General features: G+C 46.5%; 1 protein-coding gene and 1 long non-coding RNA gene across 2 annotated transcripts in view; one reads left to right on the top strand and one right to left on the bottom strand.

Moving 5' to 3' along the window:
* The window catches only part of GAN (gigaxonin), a 50,020-nt gene extending 38,256 nt beyond the window's left edge, over positions 1-11,764 (top strand). Inside the window, exons 7-11 of the mRNA XM_079119231.1 lie at positions 520-669; positions 1,631-1,767; positions 1,998-2,126; positions 10,508-10,617; positions 10,704-11,764. Of these exons, the coding sequence (XP_078975357.1) occupies positions 520-669; positions 1,631-1,767; positions 1,998-2,126; positions 10,508-10,617; positions 10,704-10,885 (708 nt within the window). The 3' untranslated portion in view covers positions 10,886-11,764. The remainder of the gene's footprint in view (positions 1-519; positions 670-1,630; positions 1,768-1,997; positions 2,127-10,507; positions 10,618-10,703) is intronic.
* A 4,177-nt stretch (positions 11,765-15,941) lies between these two features.
* Positions 15,942-23,614, bottom strand: LOC306648847. Its single transcript, XR_013760504.1, has 2 exons — positions 22,258-23,614; positions 15,942-22,224 (listed from the first exon to the last, which is right to left on the bottom strand). It is a non-coding gene; the product is annotated as an uncharacterized lncRNA (long non-coding RNA).
* Between the last annotated feature and the right edge of the window lie 1,677 nt (positions 23,615-25,291).

Genomic DNA, 25,291 nt, shown 5'->3' with positions numbered 1-25,291 from the left:
AAGAGGGCCCAGCACATGGGGCACTGGGGTAGTGGCTGGGTGAATGAATGGTCAACCCCAGGGTTTCAGCCACTCCAAGGACTCAGCAGTCCAGTCCTCCCCGCTGCCTTTCCATGGACAGTCTGCACGGTTGAGGCTCTTCCTTGTCTTTCACTCCTCCACTCAGAAACCCACAGCCCATTGCTGTGCAAACACAGTGCTGTGGAACCCATTATTATCTAAGGTGATATTCTTTTTCTTGCTGTGAGCTATTGTGAACTAAAAAGTAATGATCATGCCAATGAATTCACCACATTTTATTCCCTTGTTCTGAAAATGCCTGGTTTGGGGTTTTTTGTTGTGCTGGAAGGCCAAGCTGCTAGTGAAGCCAGAAATACTGAAGAAGTGTTCAAAGTGGTTTTGAACGCAACACTTCTTTGCTGAAACACCACAATAAAACAACATCCCTAATTTGTATCAAATACCAAGTGATACCAAAGTATCAGCTTTTGCATACGAAGATCTTTGATGTCTTTTCAGGCAAGACACAACTTTGGAATTGTGGAGATCGATGGGATGCTGTACATTCTCGGAGGGGAGGACGGTGAGAAGGAGCTGATTTCCATGGAGTGCTATGACATTTACTCTAAAACCTGGACGAAGCAACCTGATTTGACCATGGTTAGGAAGGTGAGAACAGCAGCTTGTGATAACTAGTCTGTTCATGAATTGGACTAAAGTTAATGTTTATTTCTTTAACATGCCTTTAATACAACTTGGAATACTAACAGAATTAAAATTGGTAGAGTTCGGTCTTTATTGGTAGTTTGCCTTCCCTGTCAATAGCCCCATGCCGAGATAGGAAAGGAAGTGTGCCTGAGCGTGGACCCAGGGACAGGGGGTGGCGCTGCTGTGGGTGGGTCTGTTGGGTGCCATGTGCGTGCACTAACCTAGGGAGCAGCCAGATCTCCCCGCCTGTTCCTTATTCACCGTTCAGGATGGAGGAGAAACATTAGTCAGTCTACAGGTGAATAACTACCTTTGCTTCCTGCAAAGTGAAAGCCAGTGGCTCACAGAGATGTTTAGCGCAAAGCCCTTCTTTATTTATAGTCCTGTTGTGGATGGAGAGTTATCCATCAAGCCAAAGCTTCCTGTGTTGCCATAGGTATTTTACATCTTTAGGTACAGGGACACACTCTGTGCCCTTCCAGCTGAACTCTTTGGATAGGAATTAAGTGACTTTTTGTTCCATGAAATCTCTATCTTGGGATCTTCAAATTATTGGTAAAAGAATAGAGACCGGAGCTTTTTTTTTTTTTTTTTTTTCCCTTTGCAGTATTGAGGGTTGAACCCAGGGCCTCATGCACACTAGGCAATTGCTCTACCACTGAGCTAGACCACGAACCTTGGGGAGCTTGTAGAAAGTAGGACTGTTGCCCCAGTCCACATCAGATGCAGAGCCTTCTCTGGGATTTACAGTATGTGTGTTCCCTTGCTCTTCTCATTTCTAAGTCCAGTCCATTGAAAAGCACTGTAGTTTTACTATTAGGAATCGAATTCTTTATGTGATAAATTGCTTGCTGGATGAATTATCTATTCATCTAGCTTTAATAATGAATGTTGCCTGTCCCTGCCATTTATTCTCTTTCAGATTGGCTGCTATGCAGCTATGAAAAAGAAAATCTATGCCATGGGTGGAGGATCGTATGGAAAACTGTTTGAATCTGTGGAATGCTATGACCCGAGGACCCAGCAATGGACCGCGATATGTCCACTGAAAGAGAGGAGGTGAGTGACTGTGAGCCTGGTCGTGCTAGCCCCCTTTCTAGTCTGAAGCCCGTACCCTAGCCCTTCTCCTTCTTCTTTCAAAGTGACCTTTCATTTGACTGAAACCTCCCAGAGAGGAAGGCCTTCAAGCGCGTGAAGTGCTGGCTGCTGGAGTTCCAGCAGGCCCTGGAGGAGCTGGGACCTGGTTCTTGAGCTGTGACTCATGCTGGCTGTGCTGTGTGGCCTTTCAGGTTTGGAGCAGTGGCCTGCGGAGTCGCCATGGAGCTGTACGTATTTGGGGGAGTCAGAAGTCGTGAGGACATCCAGGGTGGCGAGATGGTCACCTGCAAATCCGAGTTCTACCATGATGAGTTTAAAAGGTAATTACAGACGGTGTCACATAGCTTCTGCAGCTTTCACTTTACACCGTTAAAAGCATGTTTTAGCTTTGTCTATTTGATTTCAGGTTACTTCATGGAATTATCTCTTTAGGAGATATGATCATAGATATTTCAGTGACTTCAGAAGTATTGGTAACTCAGCAAAAACCATTGAAAACATGTCTCTAAAATGTAGACCAGATCTTGACATTTGGTTGCTTAAAATAATTCACTGACTTCCAGTGGCTTTTAGGAACAGATTTAAAGTCCTTAACTTGGCATAATTGACGGTTAGCGATACGGCGTTTGTCTGCTTTTTCTGCTACAGTCCAACCCAGATATTTCACATTGAACTGCCTTTGTTCCCCAAAACATGTATGATTATTTCAGCTGTACCTTGTGTGTTGCTCCTTTTGCCTACAGTCTCCCTTCCCACTGTTTCATTCTGTCTGACCTTTTCCAAAACTATGCTTATGTCACTGCTTACACAGCCTGGGGAAAGCTGCATCCCATTTTCCAGTCTGAACTGGGTCCCTCAGTCTGTGATCCCCAAGTCTCCGCACACATCTCTCTGGGCTCATAACTACTAATCATAAACACCTTCAGGGCAAGGTCCTTCCTAGTCACTTTGCATCTTGGCTTCCAGCCTCGTGCTGGCCTCGGTCACACTCCTTCAGATGTCAGTTATGTGGATGGAATGTGGCATCTGAGGTTCTTAGGAGGTCTGGCAGGTTGCCTTGGGCACCTTGTAGGGGACAGACTTCCTCCTTCCCCTCCTTCATATACCTGTTGTAACCATGAAACTGCGGAACTCTTACTGCAGAGGTACCTTCAGATCCTGAGGGGACACTGCTGCGCTGAGTGTAGTCCCAGTCGTTACCAGAAGGGGGTGCCATAATACAGTGTTGCGTTTCATATTGTTTTAGACTATGGCAAACAGTGAACACATCCCAGATACATACCAAATGTTAGGAATACCTCTAAATACTACCTGATTTTTAATGTACTTTAAACTTAGGATATTTTCATAGCTTTTTTGTTTCTAATTATAGGGGTAAACTGTCAGAAAACTGCATTAGACCAAGTGTGAGAGCGTTCAGAGGCGTTTGTTAAGTGGGGTGGGCAGAGAACTGGAAAGCTGCACTGGCCCTTCCTGAGTGTGCTGCTGAGGCTCGCTGCCGTGGTAGGGAGTGGTGTGTTAATTTCCTGCCCCAGACAGTTTCGAGAAAGTCCTCCAGTTATAAGCAGTAGCAATATGTTTGGTGTAAAGCTGTTTTATAAAGACTGAATTACTTTTCAGACAGTATGAAGCATAACTCCCACTTAGATTTTTACCACTTTCTGTCTCTGTTCTCATTGTGGAGTTTCTCATCCTACCACTTAATTTGCTAGAAAATGCTAGGACCTTTATAATTCTATCAATCTGTTTCATGTTTGTAGTTGATGGACTTTATTATGTGCTTTAAGTTCATAGTTATTAAACATAAAAGTCTCACTCTTTCATTGCTATTTAAAAGCACTTTTAAATAGTATTCCTACATCTTGGCTGGTGCGGTGACCCACACCTGTAATCCCCATGATTCAGGAGGCTGAGGCAGAAGGATAAGTTCAAGGTCAGCTTCTGCAACTTTGCAAAGCCCTAAACAGCTTAGCAAAAACCCTATCTCAAAAGATAAAAAAGGACCAGGATGTGCCTCAGTGGTTAAGCACCTCTGGGTTTGATCCCTAGTACCAAAAAAAAAAAAAAAAGGTTTCTACATCTTCCTTATTTCTAGGCTGTTAGGTTCATTTATAAACAGAACGAAGAGAGCTAAGTTCTCTCATCAACATAGCGTGTAGGGTGCTTATATGTGATAGTGAGTGCCACATGTCAGTCACTTAACTCTCTGGATTTCAGAGCAGCCCTCTGCAGTGGAGATTCTATAATTAGTCCTATTTCACATATGAGGAAACCAGAGCCCAGAGTGGTGATCGTGGCAGCTCTGAAATTCAAACTCAGGTATTCTGGCTCTCCAGTCCTCCTTTTCACCACCCGACTCTGTTAGCTTAAAGACTACAGGCTTTTTCTTAAATATCTACAAAAATAACATATAGGAGTCATTCATTTCTTAAAAGACCCAGTGTTCCATGCACGTTCTAATTGCATATTATGGAAACTGTTGCCAGAGGAGCAATCTGTATTAGACTGGAGACCATTTAGATTGTTTTTAAGTAATCTCTTGTCTTTCCTGTCTTTGTTCCCTATTTTTAGGTTAAAACTTTCCTGGAAAAATGCCATATCTTATTATTTTCTGTGTTTCTGAATAAAAACAAAACTGTTAGAAGGAAGGCAGGGAAATCTCCGTAAGTTCTTACCAAGTCCTGGCAGCGACTCAGCCGAGGGAGGCTTCCTCTTCCTGCCCCTGCGTCCTGTCCTGTTAACAACACTGCCATCTTCCCGGCCGCCATACTCAGAAAGTGCTGCTGGTCCTCACTGCCACGTCTGTCTTTCCTGTGCTTTGCAAGGTTTCTCAATACACCTCTGCGTGCACAGCGTCCTCAGACCGGCCTTGGCGAGCCCACCTGGGCCACCTCACCCCCTGCTTAGACTCTTCACCCTTTCCTGTCAGTCTCATCTCCACATACCCATACTCGGCCTCCTCCTCGGCGTCTCTGATCTGAGCCTGAAGAGGTTGCCAGTCTTCTCCTGTGTCCTCTTTTCACATGCCCTGAGACGGCATCCTTCCCACTTGCTCTGGCTGCCTTTGCATTTGCTCAACCTCTGCCCCTGCTTGAAGTTCAAATCTGTCGGTTTATCTTTTCATCCCAGAATGTATGATTGGAATAGGTATGCGTGACACCTGGCAGAATCTCATGTTGGTTTCTGAGTCAGGGATTAGCAGCCACCCTGGCAGGAAGGGCTGAGTGGATCTAATTCCCACCAACGCAGAAAATGGGAAATAACTGCATCCTGGGGAAACTGACGGATTATGCCACCATCAAAGACTTGAAAATACAGGCATGATGATAGCTTCCACAACCCTATATAATTCACCTAGAAGAGGTAGACGTGACAGGTGGGTCCTGGAGAATGACTGCAATGTCATAAACTTAATCGGGTGGTCACACTGATGGCAGATTCCATCCCAGATGTAGTACCTTGACAAAAAGGTGGCGTCTTTATGCAGCATGGTCCCAGGCCTTTCCCTGCAGCTGTGGGCCTAGACAGTGTTTTTAATTCCTGCTGATTTGTAAGGCTCACCAGAAGCCATCCGCTTTTACCTGGCAGAACCAGCATTAACCTGCATGTCTCACCATGGATTCGGGTCAGTCCTACCTCTGCCATATATGAGTCCATGAGATTTGATCACGTTGTTCTGCCTTGTTCACCAGCACTTGCTCCTGGGGAGCTGCAGGTACTTCAGGTGCCTCTGGAAGCCGAACTCCTCTTGACCACAGATTCCAATCAGGAGACAGAAGCTGCACCTGTCATTTGAACAGGGAAAACATAATACACTTGATTATTAACTAGTAAGAAGTGGTCACCTACTAAAAAGGATGAACTCGAAATAATGCAGAAATAGGGGTTGGGGGGTGAATACACAAGGCCCTCAGTTCAGTTCCCCAGCATAAAAAAATGAAAAAAGAATGCATAAATAGCTGGTATAAGAAACACAGCTTCTAATTTAGGCCAAGAGAAGGTCCCAAGGAAGGAACAAGTTGAAAAGAGTCCTCCCAGCCCTTGAAGAGATTATCGTGCTAGGGAGCATGCTGTGCTCCCTGGCAAGCAGAGCACGGGGTGCAGGCACCAGAGAAGTTCAAGGGAGGTGCATGCTGGCTGCACACGGCCCTGCAGCAGGAGGCAGAGGGGCCCCTTCTCTCTGCCTTCTGTGGACAGAGCCAGCTGCTGATTTGGCTCCATTCTTTCCCATTCTGACTGACTTCAGGTTTCTTTTGGCCTTCCTTGTCCAGATCACCATGGCAGCCCTGTTTGCTTCCTAACTTGCAGGTCTGAGGCCTCAGGTTCCCCACAAAACGCCACTCGAGCTGTGCCCCAGACATTCCGACTACATTTTCTCTAGGTTGTCACTTGGCGTGGAATATTTTCTTTCCCCTTCATCGGGCTGGATGATTCCTACTGCTCTGTCCTAAGCTAACTGCTGCTTTCCTTTACGATCTCCAGTCTGTTGTTAGGACCATCAAAAAGAATTCTTATTTCAAATATTATCTTTTCAGTTCTAAAGTCTTTGTGCAATTTGTTTTTAGGGTTTTGTTTGTTGTTTTTTGGTTTTGTTTTTTCATTCCTTCTGTTCTGAAATTGGCATCTTTTCAACATAAGCCCGCTTTCCTTCCCCTTGCTGAGCATGGTCATGGTGGCTGCCTTCAGCTCTCTGCCTGACAATCCCAGCATCTGAGTCATCTCAGACTTGGCGTCTGTTGATTGTTTATTCCCTTGAGAATGGTTTCTCATTTTTCTGGCTCTTCTTTTGTTGAGTAATTCTGGATTGCATCCTGGACATTGTTAATATTATGTTGTTGAGGCCCTGAATTTTCTTGATTGGGTGTAGAGCGTGGCACTGAGAGTTTCAGAAGGCAGTTAGCATGTTCAGAAAGCAGGCTGCCCTACCTGTGATGGGTGGCAACAGCTCTCATTTCAACTCTGTAAGCCTCGGTTACAGGTGCACATGGTCCCAGACTCGGAAGAAGACTTGAGATGAGTGAATGGTTCTCCTTGAAGGCTTCCTCCATGCCTGTTCTCGCTGGGGTCCTCCACCCACACTAGGGCTCCCGATTCCTGCAGCCAGAGAGGCAGCCAGGTTTAACTACCCAGCGCTGCCACCTCACACTGCCGTAAGAGAAAACTACAAAGGAATGGGAAACTCACTCCACGGGGTTGCTCACTCAGCTTTCATTTTCTTCCCCAAACCAAAGCCCCGTGGTAGCTGTGTTCTGTGCTTTGTCCAGAGATTTTAACTGGTACCTGCAGCAGCACTGGGTTGAGAAGCAGACACCTCATGAAAGCTTGCTTCTCCCCCTCTCATGGCCTTCCCCAGAGCTCTTGCCGTCTCTCCTTCCCTGTCCTTTGCCTCTCTGAAGCTCACTGCTGCAGTCCCTGCTGTATTTCAAAGGGTCATTCTTAGGGGCCGTCATTGTGGCCTCCAAGTACCTATAGCCAGTGTTTGAAAACCTGGCTGAGAACGCGTGGCATTGCCTCGTTCCTTGTAGAAATGACTGGCAGCAACTGAACTGGACACCACGCACAGCTCGTTTCACCCCACAGCAGGCACTTGAGGTGCCCGATTTACAGACAGGGAAATAAAGGCTCAGGTAGCAGAGTTTCCAAGCCCAGTGAAGTGATCAACAGTATTCTAAACCTTCCTACCTGCTGATGATCAGCAGCAGCTCAATCTGTGGTCCAGTGAAATTTCCAAGATCCATTTCACTTAAAGCCTCAGCATTACATCCCATAATATCAATCCCCTAGGCTTTTTTTTTTTTTTTTTTTTTTTTTTAGCCAGGAATTCTGCATCATTGATATGCTGAGGACCACATTCAGTAGGTCATCTATATAGGCCCCTTTCTTCTGCTTCATACCATTTTTCCAGGAATGAATCTTGTTACATTCTCAGCTCACCAAAATTGCCGGGAAGCATCGCTGTGCTCCAGTGAGCTTTTGCAGCAGCGCCATCCCACATAGCCTCACGTGGGAGTGCTGCTCACCTGCCCATGGCTTCACCCAGAGGGGCCTGTTAGGTGATCCTGGCTCAGATGCGGACAAGGCCCAGTGGTACTCAACAGCTTTGATTCAGAACCTGGGAGGAACTTAAGTGCTGAGGTTTAATAATGTTTACCCCTGAAGATGTGAAATAAGATGTGCATGAGCCAGGATTGTAGTTTGACATTTTCCAAACTCTTTCTTTCAAAGGCTTGTTCAGGATCTCCCTTTTTTACTTTTCATTAAGCGCTCTTAGTTTTTTCTTTTTCCTTTTCAGTGGAGGTATTTTAGAAGCAAGGATCAAAATGTATATTCTCAGCCCCAACAAACTACCTGACACCAGTCAGCATTCGGATGGTAAATGGATCAAGTATTACAAGCATCCATTTAGGAATATGGCCACTTGTTTTTGCTTTTGAGTTGTTTATGATCTTGGATAAAGCACTGTGCACCTTGCTTCTTGAAATTCAAAATATGGAAGCTAACTACTTTGTAACAATCTGGGGAGAGCGCCATTGGATAAAAGTGGTGCTCTTTATGAAATAATTTTAGTGATGTCCAACATGGAAGTGCTCTAAACCTAAGGTGCTGGCACAGCACAGTGAGCCAGGCCCAGAACAATGCCTGCAAATCTGTGTGCACCAGAGGCCATTGTCACCTTGAAATCCTGAGGTCCTACTGACATCCACTGTGACAGCATGCCTGTCAGCTATTAACAGGAAATCACTTGGTCAAATTACCCTGAGTGACCATAACTACATTGCAAAGCTTACTTCTACTTTTTTTAAAAGAAAGCAAAACAGCTTTCATTCTGGAACAGTTTTAGATTTGTAGAAAAGTTGCAGAAATAGTCCCAGAGTTCCCATAAGGCCTTCCTTCTGCTTCTCCTAACATTAACACCCTCTGTGAGCAGAGTGCAAGCGGCACAACTGGGAGATTCACACTGTGTGGCGTCAACTCAGATCCAGGCTCCTGGAACTTCACCCTGTTTCCGTTGGCATCTTCTCTGCTCTGAATTTGGTCTAGGATCCTACATGCAGCCGGTCGCCATGCTCCCTTGGTGTCCTGTAGGCTGTGACATTGCATTCCTTGGTCTCCTCATCTGCTCTGACCTTGAGACTCCTGAAGATCAGGAGGTGTTTTCCTAGAATGTCTCTTAATTTGAGTTGAGCTCATGGTTTCTTGTGGTTATCCTGGGATTGTCCTTTTGGCAACAGCACAGAAGTAATATTACATTCTCTGCAGCAGATGAGAATTGTACGTATGAGCTCAATCATGAATGCCTTAGCCTGGATCAGCAGGTGGAGGTGGTGTCCCTGGGCTTCCTTCTCAGGAGAGTTACTGCTTTCCCAGTGAGATTAGTAAGTGTCTGGAAGGAGGTCCTTTGAGCACATGCAAGCGCACTGCTTCTCTAAGCACTGATGTAGGCCCAGCAGATACAGGCCACATTCATCACTCTGGTGTCTGCCTAGTGGGGACATTGCTTTCCTTGTTCCTTCTGCATTTGTCAGTTGGAATTCTGTAAAGGAAACCTCCCCCTTCCTCTTATTTTAACAGTTTTTCTGTTCTTCATTTTGGTCCTGATGCACACGTACTTATTTTATTCCTTGAGGTATAGATTCAGTCCTCTGCGTGCTCTTCTTGCTTGAATGGCTCCATGTTGGTGCTTGGGGGCTGCTCCCTCTGACTTCTGCACCTCATGCTGTGCCTCCTCCTGTTTGAAAGACTTTCCTTTTGGCACCACAGGGTGCTGCAGGCTCATCTTGTGCTCTTTTTGCCTCTGCTCCAGAATCAACCACTTGTTCTGGGAGCTCTCAATCTTTAGTGGTTATTGAATTGATTTCCAGAGGGGAAAGAAAAAGCCTTCAGCAGTGGCGCTGGGACAGTTAACTATCTGTATGAAAAAAAGAGAACTTTGACTCATACCATATGTAAAAATGAACTTGAAACATATCCTAGACCTAAATGTAGAAGCTCAATCCATAAAGTTCCAGAAGAATGCATAGGAAAAAAATCTATAAAACCTTGGGGGAGGCACAGATTTCCTAGAAGGACACCAAAAACATGACTATAAAAGCAGAAAACAGATATATCAAATTAAAAACATCTGTTTCTCAAAAGATTTCATTAAGAAAAAAGACACAGTACATACAGGGGAAGAATATTCATAATACTTGTGTCTCACAAGGTCCTTGTACTCACTCAGTTCAGAGGATCTTAGAATTTACTAAGAAGGTAATAACCCCAGTTTTAAAAATAAGCACGTCTTTGAACTTACATTTCACAAAAGAAGATAAAGTGGCCAGTGAGCACATACAAAGATGCTTATCATCATTGGTCTTCAGGGAAATGGCTAAAATTCTTACAAGACTGACAGTACCCAGAACTGACGATAATACCAAGCTGTAAGGACTCCACGCACTGCTAACTTGAGCGCGTAATGCAGCACACTTTGGAAGGCAGGGGGCGTGTTCTCATGGAGTAGCATCTGCTCTCTAGCCCAGGCAGAGCTCCCCTCTGCAGTGACAGGAAGCACAACAGCAGCCCCCTGAGGTGGAGTGGGAGGGTGAAGAGTGCTGGATGCCCAGTACTGTTGTGGCTCACCAAGTTTTCCCATCTCTTAGTCTTCCTGAAGGTCACAGTCAAGTCTTCTTTCCTTAATGTTTTCCTGTGACTTTGTTTTCAGGTGGATCTATCTGAATGACCAGAATTTGTGCATCCCTGCCAGCTCCTCTTTCGTTTATGGAGCTGTACCCATAGGAGCCAGTATCTATGTTATTGGAGATCTTGATACAGGTTAGAACGCTACAGTAATTTTCTTGGAGCTGTTTCTTGGGGCTTTTTGGTGTGTGGTCTCACCATTGCTTACTTTCATGGTTTAGGTACCAACTACGACTATGTTCGTGAGTTTAAAAGAAGCACAGGGACCTGGCACCACACAAAGCCACTCCTTCCATCCGACCTTCGCCGCACAGGGTGTGCGGCCTTACGTATTGCAAATTGCAAGCTTTTCCGCCTGCAGCTTCAGCAAGGCTTATTCCGAATTCGTGTTCATTCACCTTGAAGAGATGCAGAGCAGAAAGTGAGGTCCTGCCCCAAGTGCACCATCACATAACTGGACAGAAAGGGGAGCAGAGATGCAGCTAAACTTGCTGTGTGCTGGGCTTCGGTATGGTAACTCCGCGGGGGTCTTATAGTGCTTAGGAGCTTGAGCTTCTGCTCTTGTTTGGAGACCATGTCACTGCTGAAAGACTGCCTGGAGGAATCAGTTCCTCCAAGGATTTGTGTCCGTATACCGTGGAGCTAATTAATATCAAAAGGAAGAGGGAGTGGGAATGGTAAGATGTATCCAAGTTAAAACACTAAGGTGCATTTTCCCTGAAGGGAACTCATGTCTGACTGACTGCTGTGTTCAGCACGTGGCTTTGGTAAACAAACAGAAAATCTGTATATGCAAATCAACACATCCAAGCAAACCAAGATTGCTTTTCTACTGCACTTGGAAGGATATATTATGCCTAACCCTGTCCAGTGAATTTGTGCCTAAAATGTTAGATTGGACTCGATGCCAGTTAGTCTCCATTTATTACTAGTGCTCTGTCCTAAGACTCTTTTTAAGACTGTATTATGATGAATTGAAACTGAGATAAAATTTCTCTCTCATGATGTTTTGTCTTAGTTGTATAAAGATCCTGTAAATTGATGAGTCAGGTCACAGCTCTGTGCAAACTTAAGGCAGTGGCTAACTTCTCTCATTTTAGATTAAGATGTGTCTGCCGTACTTGCTGGGGTAGTACTTTGGAGTTGTGAAGGACCTCACAGTGCCATTCTTCCTTTCCAATTGATCAAACCATTTTGTAAGTGTGAGTGGATAGGAGATTTTATAAAGGAAAGACCTGAGTCAGATAAATAATAAAGGTCTGCTATGACTTTAAAAAAAAAACTGTCCAGATAAAATACATAGGGATCAAAACCTTTTTAATATAATCTGTCCGAAAGCACACAGTCTTGTTTACTACTGTTTAGAATTTGAAAACGTGTCTTAGAGTGCGAATCTGTGTTGAGAATCTGGTCTTTGTAATAGAATATTCCCAATGCCGTTCACTGGTAAGAGTTTTAGACAAATTATGCTACGCGTAACGTTTGGCTGGTAGAATAAACTACCTCAACTTGATTTCATTCTGTTCATAGTAGAGCAATTACTCTTTTTCTCTTTCCCTCCTTTCCTGTCACTCATTCCCACCTCAACCACTCCACCCCACTTCCCAGAGAAGAGTTCTTTCATTAGTGGAACTTACCTTGTATGATATTTTGTTTTCCATTCAAATTATACCACCTTGGTGTGAAATCAGGGACTTCAAAGTGTTTGATTACTTCATAGTTTGAATTTTATGCAATATCAAATTTCTAATCAATTTAATATAGAGTACTTCATTTCTAATTGTTTTCTATAACTTTTTTTTCTCTTAGAATATGGCTCTAAGAAGCAGCATTTTGTCTTAATAATTATTAAATGTATAAATACATTCTTTGGTTATAAATTGAGAACAGGAATATCTTCCATGTAGGGAATGTTTGTATGCAGTTAACATGCATATGAAACATTGCTTGTGTGTTCCCCACCCATGGACATAAAAAAGGGTGAACTCTCTGCAGGTTTTTTCATATACCTGCTGGAAGTCAGTTAACACAAAAATCACTACAAGAGGCCAGGCCTGGGGTCCTGAAGGGTGTTAGTGTGGCACCTTAACTCCCCAGTGTGGCCAGGAGGTTCCAGGGAGGAGGAGGCTTAGCGTTTGTACCTTGCGCACAGAGGCACAGGCCAGGCGTGCATGCATGGATGCATCCCATCAAAGACAGGGTCAGAGCTGGGCGTGGAATAGCAACGTGTATCAGCCAGCTGCTGTCTGTACATTCTCCCCATGCTGTGTGGCCACTGCAAAGAAAGAGCACTTTCTTTTTACAGTTAGATGCTCATTTTAGAGGAAACAGATTGCCGAGAAAGTGAATGTGCTTTGGTGGACAATCTGCACACTCAGAAGCTAGTCATGGCTCGTTCCAGTGTCCTGGTACCATTACCATGGGAGGCAGCAGTGTGTTCTCCAACTCTTGGAGTTGAGAGTCCTTCCCAGTCTGTCAGGCCTCTCTGAGCAGACAGTGCATTATTTAGGAATGAGTGAGTCCTATTGCAATGTTATCAGTGCCTGCGTGACTTGGTCAGTTCACTTTAAAAATCTTTTTTTTTAATTTAGTTCTTTGACACTGTAGCTGCAGAAATTATATAATGTTTTATAAAATAAATTTGCCACTTAATATGGGATGCAATAACAGAAGCTGCTAAGTGCCAAACTATTCCTTTAGTGTACATAGATACAGTACTATTGTGTTGAAGTGTAGGGCTGTGTTGAATTTTATTATGTTCCAAAATTAACCTTGACTTTTTTGTAAATTACACTTCTTTAAGCCTTGTGAAATAAATTCTAACTCATTTCATGCAGGTTTGTGTTTTAGCATTCCACTTATGCCTTGAAAAATTTTGGGTGGTTCTTTCTCTGCAAGGCACTTTTACCAGGTGTGTGTTGCATTTGGCGGCTGAGGATGTCTTACAGTATCTTCGGGGGAAGTGCAATTTGTTTTCCTCATCCCACCACAGAGGGAGGCTAGGCTGTCTCAGGGTAGAGGGAGTGAACATTTAAAGGAGCTCTCCTTGACTGCAGTGTAAAGCAGGTTGGTTGGTTGGTTTCTTCGTTTAACACATCCAAACTTGGGTTTTTCAAAGATTGTAGTGTTTGCTTTTTTGAGACTGCTCATATCCTGTGAGAGGAGCTAGCGTGGTGGAGATGAGTGCTGAGCGGCCTGTGCACTGTCGTATGTGCTGTGCCGGGTGACTTGTGGGTCTGTGTGTATGTTTACTTTTTGAATTGTGGTTCCAAACTACAATATATTACTGTCTCCTGGTGCTTCAGATAAATTCTTGAGCCTGTTGACCTTTAGTTTATACTACTATGTTAAATTCATGTTGACTGTAAATATGAAATTATTTGTAGTTTGTGATAAGTTTTACTTGGTGTTTGCATTTCTCTTCCGTGGCAGAATCGAAGGCAGTATTTACCAGCCGGGGGTTGGATTGCTGTAAAAGATTTGGCCTAAGAAATTTAACTTGGTATTTCACTGGTGTGAGGAGTTGGTAACCCATGTGGGGGTGTGTTGGGCAGCAGGTTGTGTGTTGAGGTGGGCTCTGCGCTACACTATCACTTTATGAATGGTACTTCCTTTGTTGATGGTTTGGAAGTTCCGTTCTTATGATTTGTAACTGGAGGAGATTCCCTAGGCCACACGTAGAAACTACGTTCTTTGTATGGACATGGTGAGGACAGGACTGAGCTCTGGCACCTCAGTTACTCAGGGGCAGTGAGGTAGGTTTCTGGGGAGGAGCCCAGCTACCTTGGTTCATGGGGCGCCATTTGTCTTCCTATCCAGTCTACCAAACCAGAGACTCCCAGAAGTTTCCCAAGGAGTGCTGAACCCTGCCTTGTAACCTTCCAGGGTGCCCACTCTCCTGCTGAGAGGCTCCTGTGGCCACATGATGACATTTGATTATCTGGGAAAGACTGAGGTGGCTCTCTCACTGTATGGACTGAAAGGCACTGAAACCCCCAGATAACTGCCCTTGGGAGGGACAGGCAAGGCTGCTCTCTAGGGCTGTCCCTGAGCCATGGGGACCCTGAGGACAGCAGTGACAGATGGGTTAGCAGTAGCAGAGCCTGCCCCTGGGCCAGCAGACAGATGCTCACTGAGCACCTGCCAAGGATTGAGCTTGCGCCTGGGAGCTTAACCATGGGCAGATGTCATGCCGCTCTCCCTCTCTAGCTGCTGAATGTGGTCTGGGCAAGGACCCTGCCTTTGTCATCTGCTGATCTCAGGGCTTGCCACAGAGTAGGCAGTCAGTAAATGTTTGATGAATGAATATGGTATCTTTGTTACCAAAGTGATGCTCTTCACCACTCTGAAAAGTGACTTCACTGGATTTTAAATGAAGAGCTTTGTGCACAGATGGGCTGACCTTGTGTGGCAGGGAAACTTGTGCAGGCAGGTTAGAGAAAGTGAAGTTTAGAGTCCTTCCCAGTCTGACAGGCCTCTCCAAGGAGAAAGCGCATTATTTAGGAATGAGTGAGCCTGTGTCTCCTGTGGTCTGTAGATTTTTGAGACCCTGCGCCCGGCACACCTGATGTTTATCATGTATAATGTTAGGTTTTATTTATTGCTTCTTATAATGGGCTCAAAATCTTTTCTAGAACATACTGCTTTGATCCTCACATCTCTGATGGGTGAGGTGTGGCTTCATGTCTCACTTCAGATTGGAGCAGAAACCAAGAGCAGAAGCCAGGGCTGTGGGTTATTAGTTCACCACTCAGCCTATTAGACTATTACTTGATTTTTCTGAGCACACAATTATGTTTAATCATGTGTAGTGCAGTGTAGACTCCCAGACAGGTCCTTTACAAGTGACACAGGTATGAACTGAAAGATCTTTGGTTTTCCTTGTCACTTAGAAGTGGGAAGTTTTGGCTCAGTGGTAGAGTGCTTGTATAGCACGTGTGAGGCACTGGGTTCGATCCTTGGCACCACATATAAATAAATAAAGGCATTGTGTCCATATACAACTAAAAAAAAAAAGAAGAAGAAGAAGTGGGAAGTCTCAGAACTCACCAGGGTCAGAACACGGATGTCAGGGTCTGAGAGGCAGGGTGACCTGTGAAGGCCAAGCTTCCTGAACTTCCCTCCCACCAGAGAGGCTCAGCCAGGGGGAAGAAATCCTCAGAATGTCGAGTTGCTTTTTGTGATCCCTGAAGTGTCCTCTATAGCTTATAGAAATTACAGAGAATCATTTTAAATATGTCCCAGTATCATCTTGTTTGGATGGTTCCATCTACAGACCTATGAGAACTTCACGAGCGCCTCAGAATCCCATGGTCCACGGCGCACAGTGAAGCCAAGGTTTTTGTTTGTTTTTTTCAGTTCTTCCATTGGAGTTCTTAAGTGATTGGACTTTAAAACTCTTTCTCATGAAAGAGAAAACTATAAAGAAAATCTATATCCTATAATTATTTAATGAGAAATTTTTTTGTCTTTTTTTTTTTTAATAGAAACTATTCTTTTTAAGTTGCTACTCAACTGAAATCTGGCCTAATGATACATTTTGATACGGTTATCCTCTTGATTCTTCCAAGTTGTTGAGTTTCCATCCCTACAAACATTTTGCTTATAGCAAAACTGCATTGTGCTTTTCTAAATCACCGTGATTTGAATTAGAGAGGGCACAGGCAGAAGGGGCACGATCTCAGAGTCCAGCGCTGCCTGCCTGGGCGAGGTGAAGTGGGACACCATCACCAGCAGGAGGACCCGTGTGAGTGAACGACCACTCAGACCTCCAGGTCCCAAGTACACGCAGGTTCATCTTTCTGCTGCTTGGTGAGTTATGTTTACTAAGGCCTTATTTTTAACCCTTCAGTACAAATAGCAGGTTCAGATTCCTTATTTTTATTGTTCTTACTCGAGAAATACAAAGAAGAGGAACCTTAGAACTTGGATTAGGTTTTTCCAGTTACACAGTTTAATTGGGTGAGAATCACATGCACTGATTCCTGTTCTTTGTGTTCTCAGCTACCTCGCCTTGTAGTGTTTGCTTGATCCCCTGCCAGGGTCGAAGAACTCCACACATTCTGTCCTTTAGCAAAAGCCAGAAAGCGAGCGGTGAGCAGCCCCAGGGAGCACAGTTCTCCAAGGCCTGTTTTCCAGTCTACTACTTTTTTAAAAATAGGCACTTTTAATCAGGAGGAACAATGATTCTCCTAGAGCTACTGCAAAGTCATACTTGAAACTCGACTTGAACTTAAAAGAGTCTTTAAAAGGCTGTGTTTTCATATAGCAGAAAAGTAGTCTGTTAAACTCCACTGCTGAGTAAAATAGAGGGCTCGGCTTCCATGCCCATTAGGCTCAGACAGGAAAATGTGTCCTCCTGTATCGGGACCCACTGTCTGGAACCTAAGAACTAAGGCTGCTGTTTTTCATTTCCTGTAAGGTGCTGCTGTTTCCCAAGACTCTCTCATTATGGTGGAAAGAAAAACTCATTACTGAGTTCCTCTTCTCCTTTAGTCCTGATAACTGAGGATTTTAAAATGAAACTCTGAGGTGTTTCCAAGTACAACCCCAGTTGAGGTTGGCCAACTGTATGGAATTGTGTTTTACTTAAAGTCATGAATGATCTAGTTTGTCCTATGTGTTGGTGGCTCTCCCTCAGCTTCCTCCTGTCTGCCTTCACACCAGTGTCTGTCACTACCTACTTCCTAAGTCAGGAGAAAGGGGCTGGGGGCTCAGTAGTTACGGACAGACCCTCCCTTCCAGGAGATATTTCTTGTGGGAATGACCTAGTTTGGGGCCAGTGGAAGACTTCAGTAACCTTTGGTGGCCAACAGAGTCATGCCCACTTCTGAAGCCTTGCATACTCATAATTACCAATAAAATAAGTACCAATGAAGTCTAACTCTTAATCATCTTTATACATGAATAAGATTTAATTTGTATGCTCGTGCTTTTCAGAGTAAAGGGCTTGCTTTTCCCAGGTAGAGTAGCAGAGCTTCGCAGGTGACATAGCTTGAGCCTTCTGCTGGCCTGGTGGCAGACACAAGACGGTTCCTGGGAGTGGCCACAAAATCAAGTCCGACTCCAACTTATTTTGCCCCAAACTCTCTTACTTTAATAATTTTGAGAAAATCTCAAACCTTCAAATATTTTATCTGTGTACTTTCCTAAGTGAGCCCAGTGGTTCCACCACTGAGGCTTTTTGACCTGGGGAAGCACTTTAGCCTGAGGCTCAGCTCAGTTTCCTCCCTGCAGGAGTAGGATGACCTGGTAAGCGACGTGGCCTGTGGAAGGAGAGTGACTGCAGGAGGTCGTGCAGAGTGACAGAAGGGACTGTCCTTGCACACAGTGGTGGCAGCTGTCACTGCCCCATTGATTATGTCAGGAGGTACCTAGAGGCACTGGGTCGGCAGGGGGCTGCTGAGCACTGAGTAGCCCAGGCCTCATGGCCTCCTTTACTCCAGTGTCTTCTACCAGCTGAGAAAAAAGTAAGTGTCTGCCAGATGTGGTGGCAACATGCCTGTAATCCCAGTGGCTTAGGGGGCTGAGGCAGGAGAGTCTCAAGTTCAAAGCCAGCCTCACCAACTCAGTGAAACCACGTCTCTAAATAAAATACAAAAAAAGGCTGGGGAGGTGACTCTGTGATTAAGCGTCCCTGGGTACAATCCCCAGCACCAAACAAAAAAAAGTAAATGTCTGTGTTTATAAAACTACCAGCTTTCTGGACCTGTGTCCTCTCTCCCCTTCTGCATCTCTAATAATTTATATTCAGGATAATGTTAGATACCTGAAACATCCCAGAATATGGGTTTAGAATATTTGGAGTTTTTATAAATAGTCCTCTGTTCAGAATTTGCCTAATGAAGTCCTCTAGTAGTCCTTAAAATTCTTTACCAAAATTGAACTTTTCTTTTTTTTATTTTATTAAAGTATCAAAGATCGTGGCCTGTATTGGTCAAATAAACTGGATGTTTTGTAGATCTTTGTTTGAAATCAATAGACCTAAACCATGCTCTCTTAACTTGGATGTTATGTGAAACTTAAAAACAAGCAAACAAACCAACGAATTTGTTGTGTGTGTGAGTGTGTATGTGCACGTGTGCATGCACTTAAATAGAGAGGGTTGTTACCAGAAGTGAACTTCTTCATCCTTTTATAACATCACTTCCTTCCAGCTCAGATTCTGAGGCTGGTGGGTGAAGCAGCCTGGCGTGCCAGCTGATCAGGCTTTCAGTAAGACATCGGGCAGAGTTCTTGCTCTCTCCATCAGCGGGAGAGAGGACCAGGCGCCAGTATTTCCACTAGTAACTTTGTGTGAAAATAGAGAAGATAGCGCCAAGTGCAGGAGGGCTCTGTGTTGGTGTTCAGACCGACAGTGCTCTTTACAGTGTCTCGGCAAAATATAAAGTCTGTGTCTGGATCCAAGAAAGATAGCTGCTACAAGAAAGAGGGAAGGAGCCGGCGGTGGCCGCTGCCCATTTGCACGCATACTGGCCGCCCTGCTCTGTCTGTGTGGGATGAGCCGAGAAGGGCTCTGCTCACTGCTGCTTGCTCTGCCCAGACCACAGGCCTCCTGCCCGGAGCTGCCCACTCTACATACACCATCTGAGAAGGTGCCAGCAGGACACATGGGCTCTGTGACCAGAGCCTTCGAAGGCTTAAGAAGGAGTAGATGTGCACGCTCCAGAGAGCCTCCCTCAGACCAGCAGGCAGAATTATAGGGATGGAATTAGTTCATCACCTTTAGGACTTTCAGGCAGAACTGCCTCGGGATCAGCTGGTGCCTTCACACTGCTGAGACCCTCTTCTGACACCCACAGTGGGTGGGGGCCTTTGGCCACTCTGCAGTCGGGACAGTCCATGGGAGCTTCTTCCTTGAGAACAAGAGCCCAGAGTGACTTGCAAGTGGAAGGCTCTGCAGTCATTTGTTTAGTCAAAACTGGAAAAAAAAAAAAACATGTTCGTGTGTGGACTTGGGGTGCTGAGAAGGGTCCACGTTCCTTGTGCTCTTAGCCCTGTTCCTTCCTCCCCTCCCTTCCCTTCCCTCCACCTGTCACCTCTTCTGCCTCTTGGCTACAGCCAATGGCCAACCCAGCAGCCCTGTCACCATGTGCACCTGTCATGTTGATTCCAGCAGAACTTTCAGGAATGGTCACACTTCTAGAGATTTCCCTAACCCGTATTGTCCACTGGAAGCACAATTCTTGCTCTGAGTGTGTTTGGATTAAATCCTGTGCTAAGAAGCCCGAAGCTGGGGGCTGGGTTGTGGCTCAGTGGTAGAGTACCTGCCTGGCATGTGTGAGGCCCTAGGGAAGATCCTCAGCACCTCATAAATAAATAAAATAAAAGATCCATTGACAACTAAAAAAGAAAGCAGAAACGGAAGTGAGGCCCTGGGCAGGCAGGCCTCAGCGTGGTGGGCGGGCTGGGGCCCTGCTCTGGGAAGGCCCTCAGCCGCCTGCCACCGCCTCCTGAGCATCACCTTGCTGGCACGTCTCTGTTTCCCTTCAGAAATGCCTTGCCCTGCTCGTGGGTGCATCTTGTCCCTGCTCCAGGGAAAGTGCACTGCAGATTGCCCCCTGTGTTCTTGGGGAAAGGGTGAGCCACTGACCTCTGACTTGAACTCTGCCCAGAAACAGGTGACCCTGTGGTCACCAGGAGCAGCTTTACCCATGGACAGCACAGCCCGCGATGCCTCAGTCAGTCCTCGTCCCCTGTCAGGACCTTTCATTGGAGCCAGTGTCCAATGGCCACCCAAAGATCCCATGAGGAGGAATCTCTTTGGGAAGACAGGTCCTTGCCACATCACACCTCTTCCTCTGCCAGTTCAGGGACTCAGTCCCAGAGAGGAGGGTGTGTGGCCCCGCTCACGTGCATCCTCAGCCACCTTCTTCCCTTGGCAGTAACCTTGCCCCCTGCCCTTTCCCTCCATCCCCCCTTCTCCTGGCCTGGTTTTCTAACTGCTCGACTTAGGTAGCAAAAAAAGGACAACAGACATGACTCTTTCGGCCCCCGAGCCTCATGATGTCCAAGAGGTCAGCCTAGTGGAGCTTGTAGGGACAGCATTCTCCTGCAGCCCCAAGCATGCCTTTGTGCTAGCACTTTCCCTGGCCAGCCGGCCCTGATGGCAAGAATGCCAGACCTGCCTGGCAGGCCCCACAGCATCCCAGATCTGAACTTGGAGCCGGGGCTCTTCCTTTGAGGCTCAGCCAAGGCGCACCCCAGCCCTGAGCAGCTGTATCCTAGAGCAGGCGCCCGCTTGCCTGCCCTGGAGGCCACTGGGGTCCTCTCTGAGCCAGAGGAGGGGCAGACACCAGGCCTCACATACTACCTCAGCGCCCAGCACCCAGCAAGCACTGTGAGCCCCAATTGTCCAGCGAGATGTGCACAGGGCCCAGGGTGCCTTTTGGAAACTCTTGACAAGCACTCTGCCGTGTCCTGCCCACACAGCACAGCGGGGGCTCCAGGTGGACCGTCCTAAGCGTCCTGTGGAGCATTCCAAGAGCGGACTGGGGCCTATTCTCCTCTCCTATTTAGTTCTGACTTACACACACCCTGCACTCCAAGTTGGGAGTAGAATCAGAAAGCAGAATTGCTCATTTACAATGAGAGAAACCATCTTTTTGTATTTTTGTCAGAAGGAATTTTTGCTTCAAAGGAAACTCTAAAATATGCTATTAATTCAGCATAGCTCATTGAACTTGACTCTTAGGCTTTGTTTAAAAAAACTCATGGTACATGGGGCAAAAGGGTATCATCAGCTTTAAAAAATAAATGCACAAACCTCTGGGTAGGTGTATTAAAACTTCCCTTTTCGACAGGGCATCTCAAAATTCAAGTTCTCCGTGGAAACAGGTCATCTAGACTCTACAGGTGAATGGTTTTCTGTGGGAATGCGTCGGGTGGCCCTCAGCTGAGCATAGTGCAGACTGTTCAGCAGAACTTGATTGGTTATCGGGGGCTTTCTTTGCCCGTGAGGGCTCTTTTCATTTTGAACTTGTTTTTAACCCGCTTTTGATCGGCTCCCCCCTCCTGTACTCCATCAAGTCACCAGTGACAGAGTGAGGGTCCTTCTGTTTTATGCCATACCATTTGTGAACTGTGACAACCATTGAACAAAAAACCACCAGGTGGCTTCTGCAGAGGCGCAGAGCAGCCGTGCCGCTGGTTCTGCAGGTTGCAGACACGCCAGGGCCGCGGCGGTTCTGCAGAAGCCTCGGTACTCGCCACGGACCTCCCTGCAGAAGCCGCGCGGGCAAGCTGGGGCAGCCCTTGTGCTGTGGCTGTGTGTCACTAGTGACAGGGATGCTGCGCCATCTGTGAAAGACCCACCGCAGCACACGGGCCCCCTGGAGATTCGCTGGCTGTCTGGGCGTCGGGCTTCTGCTAGGAGAGAAGGCTATCCAGGAGGCCCCGTAAAACAAGATTGTGAGTTCAGTGTGACACCCCCAAATTCGGGGGTTGCTGTTTGCAGGCAGCCCTTGCCCAGTAGAGTGGCCCATCTCACTCCTAGTGGCTCCTGCCTGTATTGTCCCGGGCATGGTATATGACTGTCACCCTGCTAAAGGACTGGTTTTTAGCACACTCTTGTCACTTCGATGCTTTTAATACCATAGGGAAAATTCCATAAAGACTATATAAATGCCAAATTTTAAAAAAAAAATCCATCTTGTTAAACCCAAATCTGTGTGACTGACATGTCTGACATGGTACGTGGTACATGCAGGATGGTTCCAGCTTGAATCCCGCAGCTTTTGTTGTCTGGTGAAGGTCCAGGTGGGAAGCCGCTTGGACCTCTATTCAGATGCAGTGGCACGGTGTGTAAGAAGGTTCCCGTAGAGCCCTCCTGCTAGAAAACAGGGACTTGCAACAGGCATACAGAAGCTAAATGAAAGATGTTATATAAGAAGCTCAAAATATTTGAAGGACCAAAAGGTTGCCGCTTGTGAAATCGTACTCCCCAAATTCAGTAGGATAGTAGAGAAATTGTGCTAACTTGATTTCTTTGAAATGTCATGTCGCGCATCTTGTGGTCCAAATGCAAATGTACCAGTTTGTTCTGTGGAGTAATTTTCTATTCCTTTGCTGGTATGAAATTTAGCAATGTCCGAAGTAATTTTTAATTAGTAACCTTTCTTACAAAGTTGCTTTATGGTTTACAAGTAATACTGATGCAAAAGAATATGTTAACTTTCTTGAGTAGCACGCACTTTGTTTACATGCTTCGGTATGTCGTGGGGTAACTATGGGGTCGATCCCTTCTCCCGAGCACAGGACTGTGCTGTGGGAACGTATTGCCATTGTGCTGTTCTCTTGTACCAAGGATCAGTGAAAGTGTTTTATCTTTTTTACGTAGTTTGTATTGACTGGGTTTTATAACTGTAAGAAAACAGAAACAGAGTGTTGTATTTTGATCTGAAATTTGTGTATGGTAAAGTAATTTTGTTTTATGTATTGGAAGTTCATTTAAAACTTGAAATATTTTCTAGAAGGTACTGAACAAAATGAATTGTCTTTAAGCTGTTTAAATAACCTAATAAAACAATTTGATGGGGAAGGCATTCTAATGGCTTCCAGTTCAAGTGTTTCCTGCCGGGTCAGCATTGCCAAGCCCAGGAGCTTCGGTGTTGTCCTTCTGCAGCGGTGACAGACCTGATCTGAGAGCTGGCTTGCAGTGGAAGCCACACTCCACGCCTTTAACCTTGGTCTCTCCCTCCCTGCCAGTGAGTCTGTGCTGACTTCCCAAAAAACAGGGTGCTGCCCTGAGCTTCACCCTCTTAACACGCAGGTTCCCTGCCAGCTCTCCGAGGTCTCAGTGTGCAATGCTGGCCATGCACATGTGCCCCCAGCCTGGCATGCCCACCCCCGGGTCGGGAGACCTCCTCAGCCCTGGTCCATCAGCCTCCATTCCTCATCTCTAAAATCAGACCAGATCTCCAGGTTTCCCTGACCAGAGGACGAGGGCAGTAACTCCTCCTTCTCTAAAGGAGGGCAGTGGAGAACCCAGTAGTGACACCCTGAACCGAGGATCTCCTGAGGCCCTCATTCCTAATGTGTGGCTAAAGCTGCCTGGGAGCTGGGCCTGCAGGGCAGTGCCCAGGACACCTGCTCCAGCAGAGGGCATTGCACCCAGGCTGATGGTCACGGTCGCCGGGCCTGTTGGCTGCTGCTGATAATCTGGTTTCGGACACCTGTGTGGCAGACACCGAGCGCTTCGTCCTCACACCCTGCAGTGAAGAATGCTGCTCTCGTCCAGAGAGACAAGACCTCACAAGCGGTCACTTTGCCAAACCGCTGGGCCCAGTGTAGGCCGAGTCCAATATCCACACCCCCAAAGATGCCACTGCTCTGCCTGTCTCTCTGGAAAGGGATGAACTTTCTTTTTTTAATGAGCCAAGGTCTCGATATAGTGTCCTGCTGGCCTCATTCCTGGGCCCTAGTGACCCTCCCACCTTAGCCTCCTGAGTAGCTGGGACGGAAGGTGTGCACTGGCCCAGCTGGACAGACTTTCTTGAAAGCTGTGCTGTTGTTGACTCCATGGTGTGGGGTGGGACATCAGACAGGATTGGAGCTGACGAGTCTGTCTTCCTGGACGGGAACCAGGCAAGAATGACCACTCTCAGTGGGAAGAGAGCTGATGAGAGCCAGGGTCTCTTTTTCTTTTTTTAACTAATACCAAATTCGGGTGTTTTTGGTTTTGTTTGGTTTTGTTTTTTGAGGTGGGGTCTTAACTGTGTGGCCCAGGCTGGCCTTGAACTCAGGCCCCTCCTGCCTCAGCCTCCTGAGTAGCTGCACTACAGGTATGCACTGCCACACCCAGCAGAGTGAATTTTTCTTACTAAAGAAGCCTGCCCTCATGGCCCGTGCATGTAGTCCCAGCAACTCAGGAGGCTGAGGCAGGAGGATTGCACGTTCAAGGCCAACCTTGGCAACTTTGAGAGAGCCTGTCTCAAAATAAAAAACAAAAGGGTTGGATATGTAGCACCCTGGGTTCAATTCCCAGCACCAGAAAAAAAGCAGCCCACCCCTCTGGAGACCTGGGAGAGTTCATTCACATGAAGTCTGCCTGATGGTTTCAGAGCATCCTCTGGAATTGGGACAGGCAGGCATAGTTACAGGCCAAGGGCAAAAGGGGACTTCAGAGGGCGGGGCCAGCTACTTCCGTGGGCCAGTCCTCCTCCAGCCAGGGATCCTGCTGCAGTGATCTCCCTTCCCTGGACAGGCAGAAGGATGCTGTCTGTAATTTAAAATGTTTCCTTTAAATCAAAGAACAAGCCTTGGTGGGGGACTTGGAGAGGGGCACCCTCGTGCACGGCTGGTGGGATTGCTCAGCAGTGCCGCTGCCCGGGAAGCTGGGTGGCTCCTCCAGTTAGACAGTGGCCCTGTGACCAGAAGTCCTGCTCCAGGGTGTGTGGACCAGAGAGAGGACAACAGGGACTCAGGCAGGTACTTGCACATGAGCACTCCTAGCGCTGTGCCCGTTCGCCCCATGCTGGAGACAGCTCCGGTGTCCGTCGGCCGACGGGTGGACAAACAAAAGGCCTGTTCCTACAGCAGGACGTTGATCCCCCTGGAGGAGCGCTGCACCACAGCAGCACGACAAGCCTCAAGAACAGGCTGGAGGAAGCCAGTCACAAGGGCCGCCACGCGCACGACCCCATCCATGTAAGTGTCCAGGGCGGGCAGATTCCTAGAGAAGGGAGGTGGCTGCCCACAGGAACGTGGTTTGCTGCGGGTGATGAAAAAGATCTGAAGCTAGGTGGAGATCATGGTTTCACACAATTCTGAATGCCCTACGTGACACTGAGCTGTTCATTCAGAAATGGTG

Source organism: Sciurus vulgaris (assembly GCF_902686455.1).
Source record: "Sciurus vulgaris genome assembly, chromosome: 17".
Lineage (NCBI taxonomy): Eukaryota > Metazoa > Chordata > Mammalia > Rodentia > Sciuridae > Sciurus > Sciurus vulgaris.
The sequence above is the reverse complement of the archived record's forward strand: the minus strand, read 5'-3'. Positions and strand labels throughout refer to the sequence as shown.